The 21,686-nt window shown below is 40.1% G+C and overlaps 2 protein-coding genes across 2 annotated transcripts; both read left to right on the top strand.

Moving 5' to 3' along the window:
• Nucleotides 1-4,461: 4,461 nt before the first annotated feature.
• On the top strand, nucleotides 4,462-11,466 carry LOC308074658 (TATA box-binding protein-like 2; the record flags this gene model as incomplete). The annotated part of the gene is made up of 6 exons (XM_080414165.1): nucleotides 4,462-4,509; nucleotides 6,675-6,916; nucleotides 7,508-7,714; nucleotides 9,869-10,036; nucleotides 10,728-10,822; nucleotides 11,390-11,466. 6 exons carry the CDS (start codon nucleotides 4,462-4,464, stop codon nucleotides 11,464-11,466), a joined length of 837 nt encoding a protein of 278 aa, XP_080270291.1.
• An 8,799-nt stretch (nucleotides 11,467-20,265) lies between these two features.
• LOC308074657 (kinesin-like protein KIF2C) lies at nucleotides 20,266-21,686 on the top strand (the record flags this gene model as incomplete). The annotated part of the gene is made up of 3 exons (XM_080414164.1): nucleotides 20,266-20,342; nucleotides 21,243-21,337; nucleotides 21,534-21,686. The coding sequence occupies exons 1-3, from the start codon at nucleotides 20,282-20,284 to the stop codon at nucleotides 21,684-21,686; spliced, it is 309 nt and encodes a 102-aa protein (XP_080270290.1). The 5' UTR covers nucleotides 20,266-20,281.

Raw genomic sequence — 21,686 nt, 5'->3', positions numbered from 1 at the left:
TTCATATTTATCAGAACCGGACCATAACTCTGACCACGGGACTCGGGCAATCAATTAATACCTTTGCAACCACTACATTAATGGTAAGTATTTCCTACAGAAAATACTCAAAAAATCTGAACTAACCCTTTAAGGGGCTTTTTTATCAACGCTTTTTTGATAATATATTCCTTTTACTTTTGACAATAATGACATGTCCAAAATAGGGACGCCTATTACATTGGTTCTCAAAGTGGGGTCCGGGGACCCCCAGGGGTCCTTGGGGGGGTACCAGGGGTCCCCAGCAAAAGTAGTTCATATAGCGTCACAATCATTTTAACCACTTAAACTATTATTTTATACTTTAGCTATTCAAAAATAGTAGATATACAAGCTCATAGCGAGTGCCGCGCTATGAGCTTGTAGATTTTTGAAAAATCTTTTAAAATGTTTTCAAATCTTTGAAAATATATATACATTTTTTAAACCATACATTTTTTACTCAAATCTTCGCTCCTGGGGGTCCCTGGCACAAAACGTTTTCAGATGGGGGTCCGCGGCCAAATATATATCAATTTAGGGGTCCTTGGCATGAAAAAGTTTGATAATCACTGGCCTATTACAGTATATTGTATCAGAAGCCATTGGTACCCAGAGCTTGGCTCATCCAGGGTATGTGAGACTCGACGTCTTCAGTCAGTTCAGTCAACTCCTCTGTCAGGTTAGAACACTGTTTCTGTACGTAGAAGACTCCACGCTGCTCCACCTAAAAAATAACATTAGTATTAATATACTATGAGTAGTATAATAGTGAACGCATCACAAATCTAAGTTAACAAAACATGACCAAGATATATCATCAAGAATACAAGGAGAAACCAGTGTGGACTAGGGGGTGAGTCTGAAAAGGCAATAATCATGATTATTATATTGATCCTATTTTTAAGTCATATCGCCCCTGCCCTACACCACGATAATAATGAATATAACATGGATTTGACTACCTTCCTCTCGATGACGTCCAGCAGGGAGGAGAAGGTCATCTGTCGCTCTTCTGGCATCACAAAGCGATCTCCGTTCACAGCGTCTGCGTAACCGTTAGGGGTCACGGCCACGCTGATAACCTTTGACCCCACCGTCTCCCTGGGGGGGAAGAGCAGTGAAACCACATGTTCACATTGTGTGTAACTAGGGCCGTCACGGTCACACATTTAAGCTGACGATGAATTGTCACGTACATAATTGCGATTAACAATTTCATTATTAGTGTTTTTGCCGTTGGACATTCAGGAACATAATACAATTTCGATTTCCGTCAGTTTTTTTTATTTGCTTCATAATCACAAATTGCACAGGGCAGATATGACACGTAATTTAAATATACAAAGAAATTCTAATTACTGACACATTTCATTATTTCAATATACTTCACAAAGTCGTTCTGAGGATCTGTGTTCTCCTAATGCTTTTATGTGATCTGGCATCACTCATTCTTAAACCTTCCTATCTCCGCCTGGCCGAAAGCGGCCGGGGCCGGGGATTATGCTTTCACCCCTGTGATTCTGTGAGTTTGTCTGTCTGTCTGTGAGCAGGTAATGCCGGCCACCGCTTGACCGATCAGCGTGAAACATTGGACGCACACTCCCAGTCAAATCAGCCTCATACTTACTTAATTAGGCATTTATGTTCCTTTCGGAACATAGGCCTCTTCTGTCTGGGGCACCCTGACCAGTTGTTTCCATGGTGGCGCTATAACAGGCCACGTTTTGGCCTGTAACTCTTAAACTGTAGGTTGCACAATCATTTTTCTCCCCCCCCTATAGGCCACGCCTGACAAGATGTTCTGCCATTTTGTGTTTTCTTCAAAACACGTTTTGCTACTACTAAAAAACACATTTAGTCCAAAACTCATGCAAATTGGTACACCTTGTCTCTTGCCTATGGTTGGCCTTTGCGGGAGGGGCCCGTTTTGCACAAAATGACACAAATCCTGAAAATATTGACTGAGTGACAAGAACAACCATGTATGTCACCCTTACCTGAGATAGGAGGGGCTCCACCTGGACAGGGCCAGCCAATGGTTGAAGGCATTGCGAATGATGCAGAGTTTGTTTGGACCAATCCAGTCACGGTAGAAGTCCAGAGGAGGTGGGGGCTCATCCAAGTAAGGCACTGATTGGTTCAGGTACAGTTCTGAGAAGAAAAAAAAAGGGGGAAAAATAGTTTCAGTTTTCTATTGGCAACCTCGATCAGTGGTGCATTTGGTTGGTCCTTATCAAAGGCTGTATTTAGCAGGTGTTTGGGTTGTCATAAAATAATGACTCATCTTCAATCAATCATCCTTTTCAACCTTATTTTCATTTCTTTGATCCTTGATATTAAAACGGTTGAGAATGACAGCAGCAACTCACCATGTGCCTCCTGAGATGTTAGACATTTCTCCACAGCTGCTATTTGCTCTGCCTCTGCCATAATAACATTAAAGTTTATTGAAACCTTCCGCAGGCCAAACTTCACATTTCTGGACGTAAGAACAGTAAATAGACTATTCAATCTTACTGTTTAGTTATGGTGTGACATTATTAGAATGATCATTATTGTGTCTTTAGAAGCAGACATATCACAGAGCTCCGTGCGGCCATGCTGCTTTGTTTACATCCGGGGCGCATGCGTACAGCGCAGACCTAGCCACTGGGTTCACAGCTGGCGTTCACATGACGCTCGTCTGTCACAGGCGTCATGGCGCAACTTGTTCCTGGTTTTAAAAATTTCTCCATTTACAATCCGATCATCTACATAAACGTTGCTTATAAAAGTGCTTAACCTATGGCCACGGATGTATTAAGTTAAAACGCTTAAGTTTAAGTACCCGTATCTTCCGTATTGTCCAATAAAAACAATTTAAATCCGATCAGTGGTCATTTCTTTAAAAAAAAAATCACACCCTGTGTGAAGTGGGCGGTGTCTTGCTAGCTAATCACAATACTGAATGGAGTCAACCAATCATGTACAAAAGATAAATACATTTATTGAAACACTCTTTATGATGGACGAAACCATAACTTGAGAAAAACAAATTGATGGTTTTTCTCAAGTTATGGTTTCTTATATAGGGCTATGCACATGTGTCATGTGACACTGGCCAATCACAGTCCTGAATAGACTGTGATTGGCCAATCACGGTGCAGGATAATTGTACAAATTTCCAAACCTCACTTATAGGGCCGGTTTCACAGCGCAGGATAATTGTAAATTTTTCCAAACCTCACTTATAGGGGCGGTTTCACCGCCCAAAAATCATGTACTTTCAACTACGCGACCTTATCGGTTGGAAGATGTATTGCATTCTGATACATTATAATTCTACAAAAAAATGGCTCCCGATCGGATTAAAATGCTCTTTATTGAACAATACGGAAGATATGGGTACTTAAACTAAAGCGTTTTAACTTATTACATCCATGCCCATAGGGTAAACACTTTATATTTGATATATGAACGTTTATGTAGATGTACGGGTTGTATAAATGGAGACATTTTCAAAACCAAGAGCAAGTTGATGTTTCAGGGCTAAAAGTACAGACCCTTCTTCTTCTGCAATGCTCCAGTGCGTGGTGGTGACATGTTCTGTCTTCTCCTACAGGCGAGTTAGTGAACTACTTGCGAAAGTTGCGATGGCATCACAAACTGAGCAGCAGCAGAAACAAATGACGACAAATATAAAAATATAAAATATTACATTTAGTTGTCTCAGCAGATGCACACTCTTTTCACACATTAGCTTGCAGGTGTGAAACTAAACATTTCCACAGACAGTTAACTTGTACCTGCATCTGTTCCAAGTAGCTACACACCCCTAGCCCTGAAACATGACTGTCATATCATGACAGTCATGGATGAACTTCTATCTGGTGTTTGCACTTTCTCCATTTACAGTCCGTTCATCTATGTAAAGGTTCAGATTTCAAATATAAAGTACTTACCCCATGGTCACGAATGTTAAAATCATGTACTACCCACAGAAGTATCCGTATTGTTCAATGAAAAGCATTTTAATCCGATCTGTGGCCATTTCTTCAAATTGTTTCCGTATGCTTTCAGATACGCGACTCTATCGGTTGGGAGGTGTATTGCACTCTAATGCAATATAACTCTGTGAGAAAATGGCCGCTGATCGGATTAAAATACGTTTTATTGAATAATACAGACAATGCGGGTACTTCTGTGGGCCCGTACATAATATTTACATCTGTGGCCATAGGGTCATTACTTTATATTTGAAATTTGAACGTTTATGTAGATGTGCAGGCTGTAAATGGAGAAAGTGCAAACACCAGGTTGAAGTTCATCCATGACGGTCGTGACAGACGGCCGTCGTGTCCTACTACACACACACACCTGCGTGCCTCATCAACTTGATTGAGGCAGAGAGATGGGTGTTAGTGATGTTGTTACGTCTGTTGAAATGTTCTTTAGTTTACAATGGATGAATCAGCTTTGGAACAATACTTTGACGACACCATCGCCAGTGTAAGTAAAATAGAGAGACATGTCGTGTGTGTCCTGGTCTAAGCACTTTACAAATCATCAGTGTTGATTCGTACACTCTTTGAGGGTTTTACTGTGTTCTCGACATCCTAATGTACAGTAAGGCAGGGGAGAATCCATGCTTCTGCTTTTGCTTTTTGTTGTGATATCCCCCTCTGGTCATTATTATGGCCAGGTGGGATATCATATAGGTTGATTTAATTCTTTGTTTCTGGTCACACTGAATTAAATACATGCATTTCCTTTTGGGAAATGTAGTCTGATATGTCTGATATTTATGTTTGATAATATCACAATTTAACAGTTTATTGAAAAAGAAAGGGAAAAAGGTGTACATGACCACATTGACCCTGGCTACGCCTCCACCACTGGTGGTTGGCATCCAGCTTTTGGTGGCCACCTTCTGATCCATAGTATTGATCAAACAAAATCTCACTACTGTATCTAATCTACTCAAGTACTGTACTTGAGGTACTTTTACGTTTGAGTATTACCAATTTTCAATACTTTTACTTATACTCCACTACATCTCAGAGGCAAATATTGTACTTTTACTCCACTACAATTATTTGAAAACTTTAGTTACCTTGTAGTTTTTGTTTATTATTACAAAACATACATTACCCACTTCTATATACATTTCTGCCATTTGTAAATAGCTGATCTACAAGCTCACAATGTGATGTATTGATACTTTTACTTAAGTAAAATATTTGAGTACTTTTTCCACCACTGCTTCTTCTTTATACTTAATAGGCCTACTAACCTTCATCTCTAGCCTGGTAAACCCTCCCTCCGGAAATCTCATTTCCATTTGATTCCAGGAGTGAGTCTGGCATGAAGGCTTGTATGGGCGTTTCTAGTGCATTACCAAATAACCGAGCCAATCAGCGTCCTCGCTCATTGTTTTGTGATTGACAGCGGGGGTAGGCCAATCAGGTGGAACCCGAGTGGTTCACACGTCATTAATCAATACACCTTTCATACAAGCTGCTCATTAACATCAAAGACAAACCAATTACTCCTGGTGATAATCACTGCAGCCTAAAGTGGCTTAATTGGACATCAAAGGGCCGCTTGGACATCAAAGCTACATTACTCCCGCCCAACTCCAGCCCACAGCCAAATTGCCCATATAGGTCTGCAGGCCAGACTCACTCCTGAAATAAAATACATATGAGATTTCTGGAGGGAGGGTTTACCAGGCTACTTCATCTCTACTGTCCCTTTCTCTAACGCCTTCTTAGCCAACTCATCCGCTTTCTCATTACCCTTCACCCCTACATGTGCTGGAACCCACAAATATTTTTACCTGACCTCATTGCTGTACTAATCTTGTGACTGACTGAAGGACTTCATTTATCTTCTTCTTATATCTGACAGCCTGGGACACAGCCTGTACGCTCTCAGAGTTATGGGGTCCTTGAAAAACAAAAACAGCAAGGCAGAGAACAGGGAAAACACACGCACATAGTAATCCTCATGCACAACACACACACACACACACACACACACACACACACACACACACACACACCACACACCACACACCACACACCACACACCACACACACACACACACACACACACAAATGTCATTTTTGCAAATGTCTTCTAAATCCTAAAAGTTTTTTGAAAAAACTGAAGTTGCTATAATCAGTGGTTCTCAAACATTTTCATGTCAAGGGCCCCCAAATGTATATGTATTTGGACCCCCATCTCAAAATATATTGTTTCAGGGACCCCCCCCCCCCCGAAGGAAAGATTTGAGTTAAAAAAGAATTAAATGCTTTAAAAAATACATATATTCAAAGATTTGCACAAATGTTAGTGATTTTTCAAAAATAGCAGATCTACAAGCTCATGATGTCACATACATACAGGGTAATGGATTCCGTATGGCAAGTTGGACTGATATCACACTGATAACATACAGGCAGACAGTGGATGAGGACACGTTATGATTTTGTGCAACATGTTTACAATGTTGGACTACCTCCAAACAGACAAGGCCTGCATCTAGCTTATGTTTGATGAAGAGATGTTATTCTGCACGATGCATCTAGCTTTATGTTTGATGAAGAGATGTTTCTCTGTGCAGGATGCATCTAGCTTTATGTTTGATGAAGAGATGTTTCTCTGTGCAGGATGCATCTAGCTTTATGTTTGATGGAGAGCTGGGAACTCCTAAGCTCCAGGAAGCGACCTTCCTCTCCTCATCGACGGGGGAACAGGAGAACAAACAACTTGGAGATGAACTGGATCTCAGCTTCCTGCCGGACGAACTCAGTACCCAGGAAGACCCAGCATCTGATCAGAGCAATGCAGGTATATGGACGGATGGAGCAATAGACAGTAGACACAGTGTGTTTGGTATGATGTTTAAGATGTATCCATCAGAGAGAGAGGGAAACAGGGGGGTGAGGTTTGATGAAAACATGGATTAATACTATAGAACAGTGGTTCGTGGTTCATAAAATAGGGTTACAGACGGTCCCCAGCAAAATGAGTTTAGAATACGTTTCAAATCAGTTGAACCACCGTAACCCTATATACATATACATGTATACATTGACTATTTGAAAATAGCTGATCACCAAGCTCACAGCTTGTAGATCTGCTATTTTCAGAAAATCTTGAAAGAATGTCACAAAATATTTTCAGATGGGGGTCCATGGCCAAACACATATTAATTTGGAGATCCTTCACTTGAAAAGGTTTGAGAACCACTGCTATTGATAGACAGATAGATGGATAGATCGATCTTTTTTGATTCCCGTGGGAGAATTCAGGTGTCATAGCAGCAACAACAGTAAGCATGTATCACAGTATATGTACAGGTAAGACTAGAGAGAGATGAATACGATCAAAATAAATAAAGACTTGGTCTTTGATGGGAGACAGTAGTTCGATTATACATGTATATTTAATTCTATGAAAAACAAAACAGTATTATATCCAGCTGATGCTTATTTTTCAGGTGGAAACAGTTCATTGAACATGACTCAGGACAGCGGCATCTTCACAGACTACAATACCCAGAATTCCACCATTCCGGAGGTACTGGAGACTCGGTGCAAGGGGCGGAGTCTGGAACAGGAACTGCGGCTTCGCCTTTCTGCCACATGACGCCCATGATGCCGATGACGCCCGTCACAGAGCGTTCTGGAATCATTCCAATGCTGCAGTGTGTTTGCAATTCAAAGTCACTTTGTTAAAGCTGCAATCCGCAATTTCCATGTCCCACCCAGCAGCAGTGGTGTAAAGTAGTTAAGTACATTTACTCAAGTACTGTACTTATGTACTAAGAACTTTTGAGGAATTTTTGCTTTACTGGAGTGTTGCCCATTTTCAATACTTTTACTTCTACTCCACTGCATCTCAGAGGCAAATATTGTACTTTTACTCCACTACAATTATTATTTGACAGCTTTAGTTGCTTTGTAGATTTGTAGAAAACATGCATTAACCACTCCAGCCCTATATGTATTTCGGCCATTTGAAAATAGCCGATCTACAAGCTCACAATGCGTCGCATCACAACACATTGTGAGCTTGTAGATCTGCTATTTTCAAAAGATTTGTATACATTTTGAACTTGTGAAATGGGACATTCTGCTCAATGAGTACTTTTGGTACTTTAAGTATATTTTTTTACTCAAGTAAATTTTGATTACCGGACTTTTACTTGTAAAAGAGTATTTCTGCACCCGGGATTCGAACCCGTGGGAGACCAAACCTTTGCCGCTCTTTCGAGAGGGAATCTCTCCTTGGCCGGGGGAGATAATTCTGCTTATGAGTACTACTACTCATCCAGTGGGTGTCCTACCCGACTCCAGGGTCTAAGCCCTGTTCAGAATCCGAATTGTGGATCTGGATTGGATTGGAAATCAGATTTAGGCTGGATATGATGGGCTGCCACTCTGAACAAGGCCTAAATGTCTCAATGGAAGAGTACTAGTTATATTGTATTAATATACGCTACAATAGAGACTGGTTACAATAACGTCATTTAGTCATTAAAACAAGTTCCGGGATTCACAATGTACTTGAGTGAAAGTACAAAAGTATTGGTATCAAAATGTAATTAAGTACCAAAAGTAGAAAGTACTCATTATACAAAATGTCCTGTTTCACAAGTTTTCAAATGTATAAAATGTATAAAAATCCTTTGAAAATGAGATGAGATATACTTTATTAATCCCCGAAGGCGTTACAGCAGTAAATAATCTAATCTACCAGACAAACAGAAACACACCGGACATAATCACACAAGACCAGGGCCGACACAGGACCATATGCATTGAGGGAGAGAGTTGGCTGAAGGTGCTCTCTCTGTCCTGCAGCTCGCCTTAGAGTGGATGGGAGGGGTTAACCCATTAAGACCTGAGGCGATTCTTTAAAAAAAATCTAAATCCCAACAGTTTTTTGAAAAAAATAAAATATATATTTTTTCACGATTTTTCAAAAATAGCAGATCTGCAAGCTCGTAGCGCGGCACTCGGTGCCGCGCTATGAGCTTGCAGATCTGCTATTTTTGAATAGCCCAAAGAAATCTAAAGTGACACAGATGCGTTCCAGGTCTTAATGGGGGATGGAGTTCAGTTTGTCCCTAATCCTCCTCTCTGCGACTGACTGCAGCCCTTCCATTCGGAGGCCAACCACAGAGCTGGCCTTCTTTATGATTTTATTGAGTTTGTTCAGCTCCCCGGCCTTGATGCCACCTTCCCAGCATGCCACTGCATAGCAGATCTACAAGCTCACAATGATGCGACGCATTGTGAGCTTGTAGATCGGCTGTTTTCAAATGGCCTAAATGTATATAGGGCTGAAAGTGGTTAACGTACGTTTTGAAATAATAATCAAAATCTGCAAAGTAACTAGTAACTAAAGTTTTCAAATGATTGTAGTGGAGTAAAAGTATAATATTTGCCTCTGAGATGTAGTGGAGTAGAAGTAAATGTACTGAAAATTGGAAATACTCCAGTAAAGTAAAAAATACCTCAACATTGTAGTTATGTACAGTATTTGAGTAAATGTACTTAGTAACATTACACTGCTGGAAATGACATGCAACATTGTTAAATAATATAAATCTAAAGTAAGAATAGAGGGGGGAAAAACACAACGGACCACTGTGCTAGTTATGTATTCCACAACGCTAGAATTGATTGATTACTTTATTAACAAGTTTTTTTTTGTGTGTGTGTGTGTGTGTCTGACTGACTGCCTGACTGACTGTGGAGTATGAATTTCAGTGGATTTCCTTAGTTAAATAAAGGTTAAATCTGAACTTCTTAAAGTGATTAGAGTCTGACCTGTGGTCTGTCCTTCAACGCAGTGAGGAACAGTCCCGGCTGGCAGCCAGGAAGTATGCCCGCGTGGTTCAGAAACTGGGGTTCCCAGCACGCTTCCTGGAGTTTAAGATCCAGAACATGGTGGCAAGCTGTGATGTGTGCTTCCCCATCAGATTGGAGGGACTGGTCCTCACTCACCAACAGTTCAGCAGGTACACACACAGCACAGAAGGTACACACACAGCTCAGAAGGTAGACAGATCAGCAGGTACACACACATTTTAGCAGGTAGACAGACAGTTCAGTAGGCAGACATACAGCTCATCAGGTAGACAGACAGTTCAGCAGTCAGACAGGCGGCTCATCAGGTAGACAGACAGTTCAGCAGTCAGACAGGCGGCTCGTCAGGTAGACAGACAGTTCAGCAGTCAGACAGGCGGCTCGTCAGGTAGACAGACAGTTCAGCAGTCAGACAGGCGGCTCATCAGGTAGACAGACAGTTCAGCAGTCAGAGAGGCGGCTCATCAGGTAGACAGACAGTTCAGCAGTCAGACAGGCGGCTCGTCAGGTAGACAGACAGTTCAGCAGTCAGACAGGCGGCTCATCAGGTAGACAGACAGTTCAGCAGTCAGACAGGCGGCTCATCAGGTAGACAGACAGAGATACAGAGACATATTACAATAATGTACACTTGTGACCTCAACAGAGGTGCATTACAACTTACGAGGACATGATCATTTATTCTGTCCAGTTCTTTAACTGTGTCACATGACAGATACAACTGTTCCTACTGTGTGTGTGTGTGTGTGTGTGTGTGTGTGTGTGTGTGTGTGTGTGTGTGTATGTGTGTGTGTGTGTGTGTGTGTGTGTGTGTATGTGTGTTTGTGTGTGCGTGTGCGCTAGTTATGAGCCAGAGCTGTTTCCAGGTCTGATCTACCGGATGGTGAAACCTCGAATCGTACTTCTCATCTTTGTCTCTGGGAAGGTTGTTCTTACAGGTACTAAACAATATGAGACTGGTTGTACTGGTCAGCTCCCAGTGACCAACAGTAGAACTGTGGTTGTACTGGTCAGCTCCCAGTACAACAGTAGAAGACTGTGGTTGTACTGGTCAGCTCCCAGTAACCAACAGTAGAAGATTCTGTTTGTACTGGTCAGCTCCCAGTACAACAGTAGAAGACTGTGGTTGTACTGGTCAGCTCCCAGTACAACAGTAGAAGACTGTGGTTGTACTGGTTAGGGTGCTGTAAAATATCAGTGCTCAGTCAAAGTTATGTGGATAATTTTCTAAATTTAAATAAATACTGTAGTATTTGTATTATATAATTATTACCAACTTGTGAAATGCAAATATCAAAAAACTACAAAGCACTGTAAAGTGGTAATTTGTGAAAGCTCACCAGTTCAAATGTTTATTTTTGAGCTGTTGTGTGCTTTTTTTCTGTATGAAATGCTAAACAAAATGTATCATTGCTATAATTATTGCTACATAATTAATAATAACATAATTAATAATAATATCTGCCTCCTACGTGTGATTCTTAGCTTGTGTTCTGATCATTCAGGAGCCAAAGACCGCGGTGAGATCTACGAAGCGTTCGAGAACATCTACCCCATTCTGAAGGGATTCAGGAAGCACTGAAGATTGAATTGTATAACGTCACTCATTTGCTTAGAAGTGAAAAGCAATCAATATTTTGTTTCAGATAAAGGCATAGCTCTTTATTATATTTATTATTTTATTGTTAAAAAATCTATGCTGTGGATGGCAAGCTGGTAAAAAAATACATGTTTTATTTTTGTATTGTGCACAAATGGTCAGTACAGTATTATGTATATTGATAATCCATCCTGAAGGCAATAAAACTGGAATTATTGGTTGGCCTGGGAACTTTGGCCTGGCAACTACATTTCCTCTTCATATCCTATTGTGTTCACTGTCTGGTTTACTCCCTGATGAAGACTGGAAGGTTTTGTTCTGTGATGAACTGGCCAGGGGTCTTCAACCTTTTTAGACTAAGAGAGACAAAGCATGGACCCCCACTACTATTATATTGTATAAAATTGTGTTGCACAACTGGCCCTTTGTCCCTTCATCTTCTGATTTTTAAAATATGTTTTGAGAAAGCCTTCCCTACCACTTGATGTGAGCCTTTCAAAGCTAGTGACATACAGTATATTGTCTGATGTTGTCTGAAGTGATTACAGTGAGGCCAACAGCAAATGCAGATGGTGTTGAAAACGTGCTTTGTGGCTGAAATGTTACCTTGGTTTCTCAAAGGATTGAGATATTCTTCTCACCGTATTAAAGAGACACATTTCTGAACATTCCATTCCATGGGCTACAATGTTGGAGTTTGCACGTTGATTCTTTTATCTGCAGTGTACATGTTTTCTAGCCCTGCCAATGACAAAATAGAACTAATGAGTGAATAAGGGGGGGAAATGGCTTCAGTTTCAGTTTGGCATTTGGTGGTATGTACATACAGAAAAATAATGATTGTTAAATGGTTCCAGTGAAAGAACCATCACCTACTAAAGAAACATTTTATTCATTGAATGGTTCTTCACGTTCCTCCTTTTTGTCAAAGTTGTTTGAGGAACAAGAAATGTTCTTTAAAGAACCTTGGTCTGAAAGGTTCTTTCTGGAATGGTTCTTCTATGGCATCACTCTGAAGAACCAGTTTCGGTTGCATTGGCACCTTTATTTTTCTGTGTGTAGGGCTAGGGTGGCTGATGACTGATTTAAGCAGTCACAGCTGGCCTGATACATGGCAGCAGCTTCTGGGAAATAAAAATAACTTTGACCTAAAAACCTCGGCCAACATGCAATTTACCATTTACAATTTAGGTATTTAGCAGATGCTCTTAAAGGGCCATTCACGCCAAGCACTATAACTATAACTATAATTGTTCACCATTGTCTTACCACTATAGTTGAGGTATGGACTCTCTCATCCACAACGATTTAAAATCACTTATTTCAGACATGCAAAAGTGTCACTTTTCAGCTACAGTCACCTCTTTTGAACCCAAATAGGGCAATTGTGTGACACCTGACCCAAAAGAAAACAACATGTCACCTTTTTCACCTCTGGGCTGTTTGCATGCCTGTTATTTACATTATTGAGCCTATATTTATTGGTGTTTGGATCCCATGTCTATACTATCTTATCCTAGATAAAAAGCTGGAAGAACTGTAACTTCAAGTGTGTATGCTACGTCATCTAGCAAGTTTGGCCTTGTGCATATAGAAGCTTGCTCAATTTGCGCTGCACACACCTTTGAATGTAACGTTTGAGCACATGCTCTTTCTTTGTTGTTTGTCTTTTCTTTGACATAGAGAGAAACAATGTATTAAAGCGATGTCCTCCCTTGACATCTGCGGAACACTCACGTCATAGATTAGATTCAACCAGTTATTGCAACAAGTGGAATAGTTCTTACAAAGGGCACGTCAGCCTTTCTCAACCTTATATGCATATAATTGGTCTTCACTCTTCACTAATGCGCATAAGATGGTATTATTTCTGTCTACGTGCTTACAGTATGTGTCTCAGAAGTGGGCTGTGGCTAGTACAGAAACCTGCCTACCTAAGATTTCAAACCTTTCTTTTTTTATGAAGGAATAATGGCTTCTATTTCAGCATGCTAACTTTACAGGAAAAGAAAGGCCAGTTTCTATTAGCTTATCAATAATGTCTTTGCGTGGGTTTCTGAAACTGTCCCCAAACCTCCTCTGAGGGCACAGAGCAAGTAGACAGAGAAAATGGTGTCATCTTATAATGAGCACATTGGTTTGTGGGAAAGTGTGGCTGATTAACCGTTTAAACCATATATACTGTACTTCTTTGACCGGAGTCCCCTAGGGGGTCTCTCCTTTTTTCCCCCCCCTCTACACCAAACCTCTTTGCCGAAAATAGACGATCTACAAGCTCACTATTAGTCACAATGTGATGCACTGTGAGCTTGGCTATTTTCACAGAATGTTCACCCCAGAATAGACCCCTTAACAGACGACGTCACACTGATAAGAACCAGAATGCGTGCAACGCAATGAAACCCATTCTATCAGGTCTTGCTAGGGCGTGCAGCACCAGCCAACACACAAGAGGAGGTTGGGGTGTGCTGAAACCAGCGCACCCCAAAACAACAGGTGGAGAATTGATTGCATGAAACAATCACCTGTGCATCCAGTCTCAATGTTGGTAAACAAATAATTGGTCTATAGGGAGAGTGTACTAATGGAATGGAACCAAGTATTTGGTTCCATTTGTACACTCTCAGAGTAAAGTAAACACATTCACAGTGTAGATTGTGGTCCCAGAGAAACAACATTGTATCAAATGCTGTGAAATTCAAAAGGTTGAAAATCACTGATTTAATGCACTTGCAGATCTCTGCGAGTGATTGGGATTCGAGGTCTGAAGATGCCTGTGCGCATGCAGGCTGCTGAGAGCAGCATAGAAATGATTGAAGACATTCAGTCTGGTAAGATATTTAAAAATAAATCATTAACGTCTTCATTTAGATTTAGACTGTACAGCCCTCACTTGTTTTTTTAATATTTGATTTACTTAACATTCAACATTATTTTTGTGGGTTTAGCGATTTTGGGGGGGGGAAACAACAACATTAATAATAATAATTTAAATTATAATCCAATAAATAATTCCACTATTTACAGTTCCGTTGAAGAGAGAGAGAGAGAGAGAGAGAGAGAGAGAGAGAGAGAGAGAGAGAGAGAGAGAGAGAGAGAGAGAGAGAGAGAGAGAGAGAGAGAGAGAGAGAGAGAGAGAGAGACAGACAGACAGACAGACAGACAGACAGACAGACAGACAGACAGACAGACAGACAGACAGACAGACAGACAGACAGACAGACAGACAGACAGACAGACAGACAGACAGACAGACAGACAGACAGACAGACAGACAGACAGACAGAGAGAGAGAGAGAGACTCTAGGCTCCCATGCAGCCCCGATCTGCATCCACCGCAGTATCACAGAGGGCGGGGCCTTCTTACACTCTGAAGTGTAAGAAGTTACTTTTCACTGTGATCAAGCTGGTGTCTAATTCAAAAGAGCTGGTCAAGAACCTGCTTGAGGCCAAGATTGAGGCAGAGGAATTCACCAGCAGGATGTACATTTACAATGTACTTGTTTAAAGTAAATGTAAAATCTTCTTTTCTCTCTCTGTAGTCTTGAAGCCAGAGCAGAAGCATCAGTCTCTGATGTTCACCTCAGATGAATCACAGTTCCAGCCCTTCCTACTTCCTTCTGTACGTATTCAAACTACATTTAATAACAAATCTAATATTATAGCAAAGAAATGTCCTAGTGATATGAGGGAAGGACTTATGAATAATGAATGAGCCAAATGTCAAACAAGAAAGACAGGCACCTTTGCCGAGTTGCTCCTGAGCGGGGGAATAGAATTTGAATCTGTATGTTTTATTGTCACATCACAGGTTTACAGGTTTACAGCAGTGAGTCAGCAGGCGCAGCAGCAGATGATCAAGTCCATGCACCAGGAGTTCCCCTTCCCGCCCAGCTATGGTACCAGTACAGGCCTCGCCACCACCCTCCCCCAGACCCTTCTCCTCCCCTCTCTCCCCCAGCCTGCCCCCCCCCCATCTTAAGTTAATAATCAGGGTTTAGTTGTAGTTCACCATCCTACACTGTCTGTGTGGATATATTATGTCTCCAGACAAACAGTGTCACATGATTTTTCATAGTCTCACTCATATCCTTTATATGGTCTGAGTCACATAGCACATCCTACACCTAACCTCTAGATCATAACACTACAGTCAGTCAATTTATATTTGTAATCATCCATATTCTGGATGCAGACTGTGGACGTTTGAATGCTGATTGTGAATGTAGCTCATGTCTCACTAACACTAGTACATGAATTAGAAGAATCAGACAATTGTCAAACAATGGAACAATATCCCTTAAAAACACTAACAATCTACCTTAAGTTATATGAAAAGCCATGTAAACTTTAAAGTCAAATGTAAGTTAAAGCAAAAACCAAGTAACTATAGCAAAATGTACAAACTGTAACATCCAGTTACATTCATGGCATCAGATGTATTTCCTTTGGTGATTGGTCCTATAGTTTACTGAGACACTACACTGTCTCTCTGTATTCTATGATCCTATAGTTTACTGAGACACTACACTGTCTCTCTGTATTCTAGGATCCTATAGTTTACTGAGACACTACACTGTCTCTGTATTCTATGATCCTATAGTTTACTGAGACACTACACTGTCTCTCTGTATTCTATGATCCTATAGTTTACTGAGACACTACACTGTCTCTGTATTCTATGATCCTATAGTTTACTGAGACACTACACTGTCTCTCTACATTCTATGATCCTATAGTTTACTGACACATTACACCCTCTCTGTATTCTATGATCCCATAGTTTACTGAGACACTACACTGTCTCTGTATTCTATGATCCTATAGTTTACTGAGACACTACGCTGTCTCTCTGTATTCTATGATCCTATAGTTTATTGAGACACTACGCTGTCTCTCTGTATTCTATGATCCTATAGTTTACTGAGACACTACGCTGTCTCTCTGTATTCTATGATCCTATAGTTTACTGAGACACTACACTGTCTCTCTGTATTCTATGATCCTATAGTTTACTGAGATACTACACTGTCTCTCTGTATTCTATGATCCTATAGTTTACTGAGATACTACACTGTCTCTCTGTATTCTATGATCCTATAGTTTACTGAGACACTACACTGTCTCTGTATTCTATGATCCTATAGTTTACTGAGACACTACACTGTCTCTGTATTCTATGATCCTATAGTTTACTGAGACACTACACTGTCTCTCTGTATTCTATGATCCTATAGTTTACTGAGACACTACACTGTCTCTGTATTCTATGATCCTATAGTTTACTGAGACACTACACTGTCTCTCTGTATTCTATGATCCTATAGTTTACTGAGACACTACACTGTCTCTGTATTCTATGATCCTATAGTTTACTGAGACACTACACTGTCTCTCTGTATTCTATGATCCTATAGTTTACTGAGACACTACACTGTCTCTGTATTCTATGATCCTATAGTTTACTGAGACACTACACTGTCTCTCTGTATTCTATGATCCTATAGTTTACTGAGACACTACACTGTCTCTGTATTCTATGATCCTATAGTTTACTGAGACACTACGCTGTCTCTCTGTATTCTATGATCCTATAGTTTACTGAGACACTACACTGTCTCTCTGTATTCTATGATCCTATAGTTTACTGAGACACTACACTGTCTCTCTGTATTCTATGATCCTATAGTTTACTGACACACTATACTGTCTGTAATGCCTAATGATTTGTGGGGTAACATGTGTACACTCTCAGAGTTATAGACCCGTAAGGGTCCATTTGGTTCCATTTGTACACTGTCAGAGTTACAGACCTGAACATGAATGATGATGACGTGTGAACATGGTCAACCGACACACTCCCCTCTCTGTCCACAGGACCTGCAGGCTCGGATGGATGAGGAGGTCCGTATGCATGAAGACTACAGGGAGGAGCAGGCGGCGAGGTGGCGAGGTGACAGGCGGTGAGGTGACACTCTGGAGGTCAAGTAAGATGTACCTGGGTTCCTAATAAAAAGCAACACACTTCCACGGAAAGACGCACTCAACTCAAAGGGCTTGAGGTTGTCTTGAGGTTGAAATGGTTGCAGATGCTTGACAATACTGTCAATACTTGACACTATACTGTCTCTCTACATTCTATGATCCTATAGTTTACTATATTAGTAAATATTATAGATAGATATTTCACTTTCAAAAAAACTTTTGGTTTTCTACTCAGGCTTTTTTGAGCCCCACAGACCGTTTTTAAGTTGCTTGATTCATTAGTTAAAAATATTTTATATTCATTTTATCAGACACGCCCCCTTCCCATACAAACCCATTATAACTTCAAACTCCATTTTTAACATGTTAGATTCGTCAAAAACACCCGACCTTGGTTCTGCTGACTCACCCTGCCCTCCTAATATGCGAGGGGGCCGTGTTTTTTCGATAACTTTTTTCATTTATTTTTTATATTTATTTTGGAAAATGAAAAATAAATAAATACATTAAAACATTTACATGAATGAATGACAAGAGTCTGCAGTGAAAAACGTAATATTGAATAAAAGGTGGATATCCAGCCATTGGAAGGCATGTAGCCATGTGGTCTGTCTGTGATGGTGCGCCTATGATTGTTATTCACCCATGGTGTAAAAATGTCCCGACACTACCACAGTGTGGTGATGCATGATATTGCACAATTACTGTTTGATTGAATGGACTGCAAAACAATACTAACTGTTGATAATTTTGCCTATTAAAACATTAATTCCGTATGTGGTTCACATCGGCAACAGTGTGTCTTTATATATGAATTAATATCAGTAATCATATCATTGTGGGATCGCTAAAGCGATCACACTACTGTTATCTTCACCGTTTTTGGGACAGTTTTTTGGCCCCTAACTAGTCCTTCATACTTTTAGCTACAAACTCCGTTCCAACTCTTCAACGTTCGGCCTGATCAGGACATGTCGGCTACCATTTGAATTTTTGAAATAATTTGTACTTTTAGAGATATTTCACTTTTTACTGCTAAAAAAATCCCATTCATTTCAATGGGGAAATTCATACTTTTAGCTAGAAACTCCGTTCCAACTCTATAACGTTCAGCCTACTTAGGACATATTGGCTACCATTTGAATTTTTGAAATAATTTGTACTTTTAGAGATATTTCACTTTTTACTGCTAAAAAAAATCCCATTCATTTCAATGGGGAAATCCTATTTAGCTACAGTGGAGCCTAGCAACTGCTTATTAGACCCTAGCAACACCATATTAGACCATAGCAACCACCTATCATACCCTAGCAACCACCGATTAGACCCTAGCAACCACCTTTCTAACCTAGCAACCACCTGTTTTACCCTAGCAACCACCAATTAGACCCTAGCAACCACCTATTAGAACCTAGCAACCGGCTATCAGACCCTAGCAACCACAGTTTTACCCTAGAAAACTACATTTTACACTATTCAACACCGACAAACCTTTAGAACCGTAGACCTTTAAAACCTTTAGAACCTTTCAAACCTTTCGAACCTTTCAAACCTTTCAAACCTTTCAAACCTTTCAAACCTTTCAAACCTTTAGAACCTTTCAAACCTTTCAGACCTTTCAAACCTTTCAAACCTTTCAGACCTTTCAAACCTTTCGAACCTTTCGAACCTTTCAAACCTTTCGAACCTTTCGAACCTTTCAAACCTTTAGAACCTTTCAAACCTTTGGAACCTCTTAAACCTTTAGAACCTTTCAAACCTTTCAAACCTTTAGAACCTTTCAAACCTTTAGAACCTATCAAACCTTTAGAACCTTTCAAACCTTTCAAACCTTTCAAACCTTTCAAACCTTTCAAACCTTTCAAACCTTTCAAACCTTTCAAACCTTTAGAACCTTTCAAACCTTTCAAACTTTTAGAACTTTAAACCTTTCAAACCTTTAACACTACTAACAATATCAATACCCAATACCATCAACATTCTTAGCGATCCCACACTGTTTCTTCAGGAACAGTACTTTCTAGTTACATTTCATATCATATGATGTCATATCATATCATTATATACAGTGGTGGAAAAAGTACTCAAATTCTTTACTTAAGTAAAAGTACCAATACTGCAATATAAAAATACTCTGTTACAAGTAAAAGTCCAGAATTAAAAAATTACTTGAGTAAAAGTACAAAAGTATTGGCATCAAAATGTACTTAAAGTACCAAAAGTAAAAGTACTAAATATTTGAAAATAGCAGATCTACAAGCTCACAACACGTCGCGATGCGACGCGTTGTGAGCTTGTAGATCGGCTATTTTCAAATAGCCTAGGTATAAAATAAGGCTGCAGTGGTTAATGTATGTTTTATAATGTAACAATTTATACCTGCAAAGTAACTAGTAACTAAAGTTTTCAAATAATTGTAGTGGAGTAAAAGTACAATATTTGCCTCTGAGATGTAGTGGAGTAGAAGTAAAAGTATTGAAAATTGGAAATACTCAAGTAAAGTACAAATTCCTCAAAGTTGTACTTAAGTGCAGTACTTAAGTAAATGTACTTAGTTACTTTCCACCACTGATTATATATGTAAACCAGTCTGAGATTTAAAAGTAACTTGTACCTTATGCAACCCTGCCCAGTTTGCCCTAGTCAAACGTCTCACCAATCGTCATCTGCCTGATGATGACAACTTCCTGTCATTCGACCAATCGGGTGTTCCAACTGCAGATAAAAAGCCAAAGAAGTAAAAAACAATCACTCAGGTGTTTTCAATCTGAACATCAATTTGTGACTGCAGCAGCACTATCCTCTGGCAGAAATGGAGGCACTTATTGTTGGATGTCTGCTCGGTCAGACTATGCAGATCAGCAGGAGCAACGGTGAGTCTGTGACATTCAGTTATATAGAGGTTGTATTTGTTTGCTCTATATTACCATAATCATTTGCTAGAGTGTTTATTCAGTAACGGGGTCTGTCCAGATCTTCAATAAACGGACAATATAGCTCATGAGTGTTTGTGTAATTATGGGAAGGCTTGATGTCAAGTTCTTTTTTTTTTTTTTAAAGGAAAAAATAATGTATTCTCCAACTATTGTTCAGCCAAATATTTGAGCAATTTTTCTGCCGACACATCCGTCATGTCCTAGTATGAGCTAAGTGGGGAAGGGAAGGTGAGTCCTTGGGTCAAACGAAGGTGCTTATTGGTCAAAAACACAGATGTGTGTCTCAAAGACTGCCTTCCTCAATAGCAGCATAACCACAGCCCATCCCCATACCCATGTATGTCTGACACCTGAAGCTGATTATCTCAATCAATATACAGTTCAAGCCTATGTACATGCAAACCACTGCCCCTATCCAAAATACACTTAATCTCAACCAGTAGACTGTTTCTGAGTTTACATCATGCATATAAATACCAATTGCATAATTCAGACAATTTAGTAATTGTCTAAGTAAGCCCTGGTTGAGGTGTGTATTTTGGCGCAAAAGATGTAACAATTTCATAACAGTTGTGCCCCTTGATTCAATATTCATTTTCCAAAACAAAAAGTAATTGAAAAAACACGGTATCTTCACGTATTGGAAGGACAATCTCTGTCACCAGAACCAAGGATGGGTCTTTCCGATGAATCTAACATTGTTAAAATGAAGTTTGAATTTACACTGGGTTTGCACATCGGGCATGTCTGATTAAAAATGAATATCAAAGTGAAATATCCCTTTAAATGTATATGCAACATGACTATGACCTATTTCATGAATCTATATGCAACCAGGCCGAGTTCATTCTTCGGTGGTGGTATCGGTGGATGAAGCCAAAGGTGTCGTTATGGTTGAGTGGACGGAGAGGAATGCATCCAAAAGGAAGGAGGTGAGTGTCAAAGCCAGCTGTCTTTAATTTATATGGCAAACATAAGCCCATCATATCCGCACACTAACTTAACTAACCATACTGCCTGTCATGTCCAACAATAACCATGTAGCCTCTCATGTTGACTGTCTAACCATGAAAGTAACCCCGCCAGCAACCCCGCCTACCTCTAATCATGTTAATCCATGATGCACAGGTTGATTTTGAAGACCTTTTTGCCCTCAATGAGGAGCTCCTGCATCGCCTCACTACTTTGGTTGAGAGTCCCACTCAGGACAAGGCAAGTGAACATTGTTTCCATGCAATCAAGATATTGGCCATTTTTGCTTTGGCTCTTCCCTTAACGTGA

This window comes from Gymnoscopelus braueri (assembly GCF_963280865.1).
Source record: "Gymnoscopelus braueri genome assembly, chromosome: 19".
Taxonomy (NCBI): domain Eukaryota; kingdom Metazoa; phylum Chordata; class Actinopteri; order Myctophiformes; family Myctophidae; genus Gymnoscopelus; species Gymnoscopelus braueri.
Note: the sequence above shows the minus strand (reverse complement) of the source record. Positions and strands in the feature narration are given on the sequence as shown.